This window comes from Oncorhynchus mykiss, chromosome 9 (genome assembly GCF_057628025.1).
Source record: "Oncorhynchus mykiss isolate SJ-2025 chromosome 9, ASM5762802v1, whole genome shotgun sequence".
In the NCBI taxonomy this organism is placed as follows: Eukaryota; Metazoa; Chordata; class Actinopteri; order Salmoniformes; family Salmonidae; genus Oncorhynchus; species Oncorhynchus mykiss.
In genome coordinates this window covers 42284965-42294752 of record NC_143030.1, presented here as the reverse complement: position 1 = coordinate 42294752, position 9788 = coordinate 42284965, and the positions used below count along the sequence as shown (strand labels likewise).

The window sequence follows — 9788 nt, the reverse complement described above, 5'->3', positions numbered from 1 at the left end:
ACATTCCTGCAGTCATGATGCCAATTGCACGCTCTATCAGAATTTCAGACATCTGTGGCATGTGTGACAAACCTGCACATTTTAGAGTGGCCTTTTATTGTCCCCAGCACAAGGTGCACCACAAGGTGCATCGTCTTGATATGCCACACCTGTCCGGTGGATGGATTACCTTGGCAAATGAGAAATGCTCACTAACAGGGATGTAAACAAATTTGTGCACAAAATTTATTTTTATTTCAGCTCATGAAACATAGGACAAACACTTTACATCTTGCATTTATATAATTTTTCAGGGTAATTGCTTGACAAAGTTAAAACATTTCAGAAGGATAAAATATTTGTTTTGAAATTATGACTTTTTATTTTTTTACTTATGTCAAAATGGACCCCTGTTGGCCTATGGATTTCTGTGTACTGCTGCTCTGAATACAGTGCTTCACACCTTACGAGAATCAAACACTCTCATAAAGGAGTCTACAGTAGCCTACATCATTGTACACTTCCAGCCTACCTATCAAATCAGATAATCACTCTTTGAGCAACAGGTTTGTCTCCGGTCTTCGTGAAGTAATGATTCCAAAGTCCATCCCGCAAATTGATGGGGGAAGGGAAGTATGCAGGCTGTTACTGGGTGAAGGAAACGTCTGTCATTCAGATACTGGCCATATGACCCACATGCAACCTGCAGTGCCCTGGCCTATAATTCAGCTACAACGAGATCAAGAAAAAGGAAGAAAGATGGTGGAATATGTGAATGAAGCTCTACAAGTGCGCGGTGAAGCGTTATAAGGCTATTTTTGCGTAGAAGACCAGGACAGGTAGGCTAGGCTATATCAGCCTTGAATTATTCTGATACGTGAGAATGTAGACTGCCTGGCTCAGGCTAAAGGTGAACAAGTGAAACTGATTTTCTGACAATGCTTTGCATAAACTGATACTGGTCTTAGATTGATCAAAGGCTTTAATTTATTTAATTTGACAATTTATCTAGACCTATTTGCATTGGCATAAAAAAAAAACGTTGTTGAATTATAATAAAGATTTCCGTTGTGAATGTAAATGTTAACTTTGTCTGTAATTCAAACTGGAAAAAGGCTACTGTCAACTTTTGACAGTTTGACAAAGATGTCATTTATTTCAATTTATGTTACTATTTTTATATTATTGTATAATCGAGACCTCTATATGATCACCAAAATGCAGGTGTTTCCTAGTTTACCAACTTCCAACACACTAACTATTAAAATCATTCCACTGTGGTAACAAGACTATTCCACAGGACTTTGTCAGTCTTCTGTTTAGGTATGTGTAGGTCATTTATCATCATTATGATGCACATACGCACACACACACACACACACACACACACACACACACACACACACACACACACACACACACACACACACACACACACACACACACGTTTGTTATACTATCCTTGTGGGGACCAAACAATTGATTCCCATTCAAAATCCTATTTTCCCTAACCCTTACTCCTAAACCTAACCCCTAACCCTAATTCTAACCCTAACCTTAATTGTTACCCTAAACCTAACCCCTAAGCCTAAAATATCATTTTTCCTTGTGGCGAAATTTCCTCACTGTTGGTCCCCACAAGGATAGTAAAACCAAAAACACACACATTTTATATTGCACACAACACAGGTTTGAGCATGTGCAAGACCTATTTGAGCCTGTTAGAGGTTGTAATTAGGTCTTGTACTGGGAATGGAAGTCTATTAGAAAACAAACCTACTAGAATGAGCATTTGATGCATCACACTGAAAGCCTGGCCCTCTTCCCACAAATGTATTATCAAATGATGCATTGCCTCTTGATTTATGGCCAATGCCACCCATTAAAGTTCTCTCGTGACTTTTGAAAGACAATAGCTACATATAACAGAAAGGGAATTTATCATCCTACAATCAGAGATGTTTTATTGAATCATATCTCGATTTCTGCAGAGAGAGAGATAGAGTAGTTAGACCTGTCTTTCTTTGAGTTGAAGTGAGCATGGCTATATATTGACCTGTCTCTACTAATGCATCTAAAGATCTGTCTGTGTGTTCTATAAAAGAGGAGACATTTTACTAGCGTCTAAGATATTCTTACTGTCCCGCTGAAATCATACAGAAGGGTGAGTTCACTGACAGTGGGGCTGAGAGTTCCTACCAGGGGGGCGGACGAATAAGTTGTCACTATCTGTTAAGCACTACTGCAAGCTCAATGAAACCATTCTTAAATTGAATTCCTGTGTTTCGCCCCGAATGTAATGTACAGTCCATAACCAGATCCATATCAGCGTGAGTGTAGAATTAGTCCAGTTCTGTTTCTTAGTCTTAAACAGGCTAAAGTTAGAGTCCAGTTACAACGGCGGAGGTAATTAATGGTTTTCCTTTTCTGTTATCTCCTTGATAGCTCTATGTACAGTGAATGGAGATGGTTATACTGTTGGATGACCTTTTTCTTTTAACACTGCTGTCTAGTGTCTTCTTCTCCAGAGATGGTGGACACGGAGAGCAGCGTGGTCCTTGCTGAGTTTTGGGCTGGGCACGTTGGACTTGGCAGAGATGGACAACAAGATGAATAGTTTTGACATGGAGACCCTGTCGACGCTGGACTACCCGTATCTCCCCTCTCTAGAGTACAGCCACAACAGTCCCCACCACCACAGCCCAGACAGAAGCCAATCATTTAACCACAGCCCAGACAGAAGCCAATCATTTAACCACAGCCCAGACAGAAACCACTCAATCAACCACAGCCCAGACAGAAGCTACTCATACAACCACAGGTCAGACAGAAGCCACTCATTTAACCACAGCCCAGACAGAAGCCACTCATTTAACCACAGCCCAGACAGAAGCCAATCATTTAACCACAGCCCAGACAGAAACCACTCAATCAACCACAGCCCAGACAGAAGCTACTCATACAACCACAGGTCAGACAGAAGCCACTCATTTAACCACAGCCCAGACAGAAGCCACTCATTTAACCACAGCCCAGACAGAAGCCACTCATTTAACCACAGCCCAGACAGAAACCACTCAATCAACCACAGCCCAGACAGAAGCCACTCATACAACCACAGGTCAGACAGAAGCCACTCATTTAACCACAGCCCAGACAGAAGCCACTCATTTAACCACAGCCCAGACAGAAGCCACTCATTCAACCACAGGTCAGACAGAAGCCACTCATTTAACCACAGCCCAGACAAAAGCCACTCATACAACTACACATACAGTGTGTATCAAAGTAAGTCTACTGTAAGGGATTGTCAATAAATCTGTCATTTCCTACAACTAAAAGTGTAATATCTTAATTATCTATTCACATCAATTGAATCTTGTGTTAAAGCAATTGCCACACATTTTGAATGACACTCTTTCCCTTTGCCTTCGATGTCATGTACAGTGGGGCAAAAAAGTATTTAGTCAGCCACCAATTGTGCAAGTTCTCCCACTTACAAAGACGAGAGAGGCCTGTAATTGTCATCATAGGTACACTTCAACTATGACAGACAAAATGATGAAAAAAAATCCAGAAAATCACATTGTAGGATTTTTAATGAATTTATTTGCAAATTATGGTGGAAAATAAGTATTTGGTCACCTACAAACAAGCAAGATTTCTGGCTCTCACAGACCTGTAATTTCTTCTTTAAGAGGCTCCTCTGTCCTCCACTCGTTACCTGTATTAATGGCACCTGTTTGAACTTGTTATCAGTATAAAAGACACCTGTCCACAACCTCAAACAGTCACACTCCAAACTCCACTATGGCCAAGACCAAAGAGCTGTCAAAGGACACCAGAAACAAAATTGTAGACCTGCACCAGGCTGGGAAGACTGAATCTGCAATAGGTAAGCAGCTTGGTTTGAAGAAATCAACTGTGGGAGCAATTATTAGGAAATGGAAGACATACAAGACCACTGATAATCTCCCTCGATCTGGGGCTTCACGCAAGATCTCACCCCGTGGGGTCAAAATGATCACAAGAACGGTGAGCAAAAATCCCAGAACCACACGGGGGGACCTAGTGAATGACCTGCAGAGAGCTGGGACCAAAGTAACAAAGCCTACCATCAGTAACACACTACGCCGCCAGGGACTCAAATCCTGCAGTGCCAGACGTGTCCCCCTGCTTAAACCAGTACATGTCCAGGCCCGTCTGAAGTTTGCTAGAGAGCATTTGGATGATCCAGAAGAAGATTGGGAGAATGTCATATGGTCAGATGAAACCAAAATATAACTCTTTGGTAAAAACTCAACTCGTCGTGTTTGGAGGACAAAGAATGCTGAGTTGCATCCAAAGAACACCATACCTACTGTGAAGCATGGGGGTGGAAACATCATGCTTTGGGGCTGTTTTTCTGCAAAGGGACCAGGACGACTGATCCGTGTAAAGGAAAGAATGAATGGGGCCATTTATCGTGAGATTTTGAATGAAAACCTCCTTCTATCAGCAAGCGCGTTGAAGATGAAACGTGGCTGGGTCTTTCAGCATGACAATGATCCCAAACACAGCGCCCGGGCAACGAAGGAGTGGCTTTGTAAGAAGCATTTTAAGGTCCTGGAGTGGCCTAGCCAGTCTCCAGATCTCAACCCCATAGAAAGTCTTTGGAGGGAGTTGAAAGTCCGTGTTGCCCAGCAACAGCCCCAAAACATCACTGCTCTAGAGGAGATCTGCATGGAGGAATGGGCCAAAATACCAGCAACAGTGTGTGAAAACCTTGTGAAGACTTACAGAAAATGTTTGACCTCTGTTATTGCCAACAAAGGGTATATAACAAAGTATTGAGAAACTTTTGTTATTGACCAAATACTTATTTTCCACCATAATTTGCAAATAAATTCATTAAAAATCCTACAATGTGAGTTTCTGGAATTTTTTTCTAATTTTGTCTGTCATAGTTGAAGTGTACATATGGTGAAAATTACAGGCCTCTCTCATCTTTTTAAGTGGGAGAACTTGCACAATTGGTGGCTGACTAAATACTTTTTTGCCCCACTGTATATTGTTTAGGTTCAGTAAACGATAAGCCCTTATCGCCTTCTCAGTCTAGCGACTGTCACATTGTCAGCCTGTCCAGACCCCGGCCTCACTCCAATCCCCTTACTTACACAGACGCCAGCTCTCCGCTCAATATTGACTGTAGAGTGTGTGGGGACAAGGCCTCAGGCTTCCACTATGGCGTCCATGCCTGTGAGGGCTGCAAGGTAGGACTGAGACCTACCTCCTTTGGTTCTGTTGGCTTGTGAATGCTTTGAGGTATAGAAATGTCTTGCTCTGTGACCTCCATGGGGCCATATTAGTAAGGATTTACCCTGAAACTTAAACACGCACCTTGGCCCTTGGATTAGTGTAAAGCTCATGGTTTTTGTTAACATTTCTTTCTATTTTTTCCTGTAAAATAATTACAGCCAACTGCTGCTGTAGGATTCTACAATCAACATGTTCTCTGCCTTGCTCTCAGGGGTTCTTCCGCAGAACCGTGCGGTTAAAACTGGTGTATGACCACTGTGAGCTGCACTGTCGGATTCACAAAAAGAGCCGGAATAAGTGCCAGTACTGTCGCTTTCAGAAATGTCTGCTTGTGGGCATGTCACACGATGGTAAGCATTGTTATGTAAAAAAAAAAAAAAAATCTACAAAGGTTTGTAAGGGTCATGATTTGTCATAGATGATAACGCCAAAGCTGAGCATTATGTAACGTTTTTTGGCTGCTCCAATTCATTTTGCCTAAAGCTCAGACATTTTCTTTTGCTTGTCTTGCACTAAATTTGGAAGAGATAGATAGCAACCATAAGCACATTCCTGTCCGTCTGCCTTAGCTGGTCACATGATGTGTTTGAACATTGCATTTGATGTGCTTTTAAATATAGCCTACTTATGTTGGGGGAAAAAATCTGTTTGTATGTCAGTGGTATGCAGCCCGTCCACAATCTCAGCGACAGCTTGCTATTGGTGATTTATATGTTAGTTTGTATAACAGTGACCTTTGTACTCTTTTATTACCTGTGATGGGACAACTGCTGGCAGACACAGCAAAGCTCTCAGGAGATGTTGTCATGTCGTTCTGATGTTTCTTGTTCTTAACTTGATTTTTAATGTGTGTATTTGCTAGACATTCTACTGCACTGTTAGAGCTGTTAACGCCAGCGTTTCACTGCACCTGCTATAACACCTGCAAATCTGTGTAAACTTCGATTCGATTTACCATCAGTTGACATTGCTCGGTTACACAAAATGTGCACGCAACTTTGACTCAGCTCATCCATATAATGTCGAGGAATCATCACATTTTTGTTCAGTTAAATATTTTTAGTGTAATCATTGATGAATTAAGACAGATAATGTGGCCACGACATAAAATGCTTAGACAGATGGGCTGGGCTCCAAATGGAGACCATGAGAACTATTGTAAAAGTTAATGAGCCCTTCTGCAGCCATATTTATTATACAATCACAATCTGAGTAACGCCCACTCACAAAGGGGTGACAGGGTTAGTTGTCCTATTTGATAACACTTATTTAATGTCAAGGGTGTTACACATATTCAATATGAACTGTTTCAACAGCAGTTGTCTGTCTGAAAAGGGCCTTTAGACTTTGGAAAGTTTTCTACACAGTGGGATGAAGTATAGTCCTTCTTTAGCCAACCTATTTGTCATTGTCTTGTTCGGGCAAGCATGGTTTAATACAGAAAGTGTCTGACTGGCGCCCAGGCTAGAATGTAATGCACTGACTGTAAACCTCCCTGATGCCCCCATGCAGCCATCCGCTTCGGCCGGATGCCCCAGGTGGAGAGAGAGAAGCTGCAGGCTGAGTTTATGGATGTGGACCCCAGGAACCCAGAGTCAGCGGAACTGAGAGCCCTGTCCAGACAGCTGTGCTTGTCCTACCACAGACACTTTCCCCTGACCAAGAGCAAGGCCAAGGCCATCCTCTCTGGAAAGACCCACGGAAACTCAGTAAGGGCCCAGTTGTTACTTGAGGTACTGTACATGCACACACAGTGTTACGGGAATGATGCATTGATGTCCATGGGAAATTTGTGAGATCAATCAGAACAGACCCATTGAAAGCCACTTCACCGAACACTCTCGCTCTCTCTCACACATACACTCAAACACACACACCAGACATTTGGTTCTATTTATTTGAATATCACAGTTTTTGGTAGATCCACTCTGTGCTGATTTACTGGTAGCAAAATATCAAAGTTCTATAGGAAGCAGTAATATTGGGTCATGTTAGTTTGTCTAAGAGGAAATGACTAATAGACCGTTATTTATATTTTAGAGAAACAGATTGAATTTTGGATCTCAAGGAAACAAACACAAAAGTCAGGATTTGAATTGACCTTTTATTTCCTAGGTAGATTAACCCCTTGCGCACCAAGCAAGGTGCCTAACACTAGAATCACTACTAAATCCCGAGAGAATGAATGACAATGGATGGAAATGCTTCTTTACGTGGTTAATTACCTATGGGGATGCATCTCTTTTCTTCCAGCCGTTTGTCATCCATGACATGAAGTCTCTGACGGCGGGTCAGTACTTTATAAACTGTAGACAGCTCCCAGTACTGGAGCGCCAGAGGTCCGTCCTGCCCCCTGAGGAGCCTGCTGGGGAGCTGGAGCTCTCCGTCTTCCGCCGTATCCAGATCCGCTCCGCAGAGGCCGTACAAGAGGTCACAGAGTTCGCCAAGAGCATCCCTGGGTTCACAGAGCTGGACATGAACGACCAGGTGATCCTGCTGAAGTACGGGGTCATCGAGGTCATGACGACCATGCTGGCGCCGCTCATGAACAAGGACGGCACACTGTTTGCCTATGGACAGATCTTCATGACCCGAGAGTTCCTCAAGAGCCTGAGGAAGCCTTTCTGTGAGATGATGGAGCCCAAGTTTGAGTTTGCGGTAAAGTTCAACGTGCTGGAGCTGGACGATAGTGATATGGCGCTCTTCTTCGCCGTCATCATCCTCAGTGGAGGTGATTGTTTTTCAGTTTTCATGTATGCATTTATATGCAGGATCTGCAAGATTGCCTTTTTTATTGTTCAGAGACGACTTGATTGGGCTTGAGACCAGATATAAAGTAATGGGGTCCTCTTTTGTGCTGTATCCTTTCAATTGGACTTGGTCTTTGCTCATCGGGTAGATCATTATAACTTCAGATCATTTGCTGTATACTGTTTGTCCAACCTTCCTCTATTTCCCTCTCCCACTCTCTGGTGACTAACCTTGACCACGTTGTACTCTACTGTAGACCGTCCAGGCCTGGTGAACGTGAAGCCCATTGAGGACCTCCAGGAGACAGTGCTGCAGGCCCTGGAGCTGCAGTTGAAGACCATCCACCCAGACTGCCCCCAGCTGTTCGCCAAGCTACTGCAGAAGATGACCGACCTGCGGCAGCTGGTGGCCAACCACGTCCGCCTCATCCACCTGCTCAAGAAGCAGGAGCTGGAGGTGTGTCTGCATCCCCTACTGCAGGAGATCATGAGAGACCTGTACTAAAGTGGAGGGGGATTCAGTTTAACAACTATGAGGAAAAGAAGACTGCTCACTGTGATATATACAGTAGTACAGTATTATCCCAATTGTGATTACTGTAACAATGTGTAGACCCTTATAGATCTTTAACTAGCCTGGTCCTAGACCTGTTTGTGCTTCGTCAACGCCTCTGTGGCTTGTACGTCGTAACAACAATGGTCACTGAGACCAGGCTATTCTTCATCAGGTTCTCAAGGAAACCGAACGTCTGACTTCAGAAGTGACCTCCGTGACAGACACGTTCTGCCGCTCCGCTGAACCCTCTGTTTGATATTCAGTAAGGGGAAAGATTGGTTTCTTGGAACTGTACTACATTGTGAATGATTCATTACAGAGCTTCTCATCGTCTCGTTGTTGATGCAGCTATTCGGTCTTCTGCTGTGCTTTTTAATTAAAGGGCTGAAAGGAGAAGTACTTTCAATTGCAGGGCATTCATTGGAGCATTTGACAAATAGAATAAAGCCTGGCTAAGGGTGTAATATAATGTGAAAACAATATGTTATCCTAATACATTTTTGTTAATGATCCACATTTGTAATAATAACTTTATTTGTGTAGCTCTATATCATAAAATAATCCAATCAAAGTACTAAAAAAGATACAGACAGAAGGAAGTAGAAATGAAAAAAAATATAGCTAATTCAAATAAATTGTTATGTACAGCATATCGAGTCTCCTTGACTTTGAATCATTCTATAGGGGTTAGATAAATGTGAAAACATCTCTTGCGTTTCCATTTCCTCAACACGACCCTCTCTAAACATGTCAGTGTATAATGCATCCATCTTTTCGCCTAACATAGTATATGACATGTACTACCACGGACATATATCCCGTGTTGTTTATAATGACCTGTATAAGCAATACGAAAATCCTCTCTAGTAAGTACATACAAGTATTGTTCAATGTTGCCATCTGCTGGTGAATATACTGCACATTCTGTTTCTTTATGACGTTATGCAATGTCGTGATATTCCACTGTTGCTGACACATGGTGAAATGTTCCAGCGCTTATGTTAGGGTGACTAGAATGGCTTTATGATTATTGCTATACATGGTGTATTTGATCTACAATGAGATATGGCATGGTTAATATACTTCAGTTTAGTCAAAATCATTGGGGAAATGGTACAATAGAGTGGTCCTTTGTAGCTCAGATGGTCGAGCATGGCGTTTGTAATGCTAAGGGTCGTGGGTTTGATTCCAGGGAACACCCATAA

General features: G+C 42.6%; 1 protein-coding gene across 3 annotated transcripts; it reads left to right on the top strand.

Annotated features, from left to right (window-relative positions):
• Window positions 1-585: 585 nt before the first annotated feature.
• LOC100505416 (peroxisome proliferator activated receptor gamma) lies at window positions 586-9233 on the top strand. Of its 3 annotated transcripts, NM_001197212.1 has the most exon segments (8): window positions 2491-2519; window positions 2521-2800; window positions 2951-3267; window positions 5140-5231; window positions 5489-5627; window positions 6790-6986; window positions 7531-8008; window positions 8285-8532. In NM_001197212.1, coding segments are annotated over 8 exon segments (1761 nt in total). In that variant the 5' UTR covers window positions 2491-2509.
• The last annotated feature ends 555 nt before the right edge of the window (window positions 9234-9788 follow it).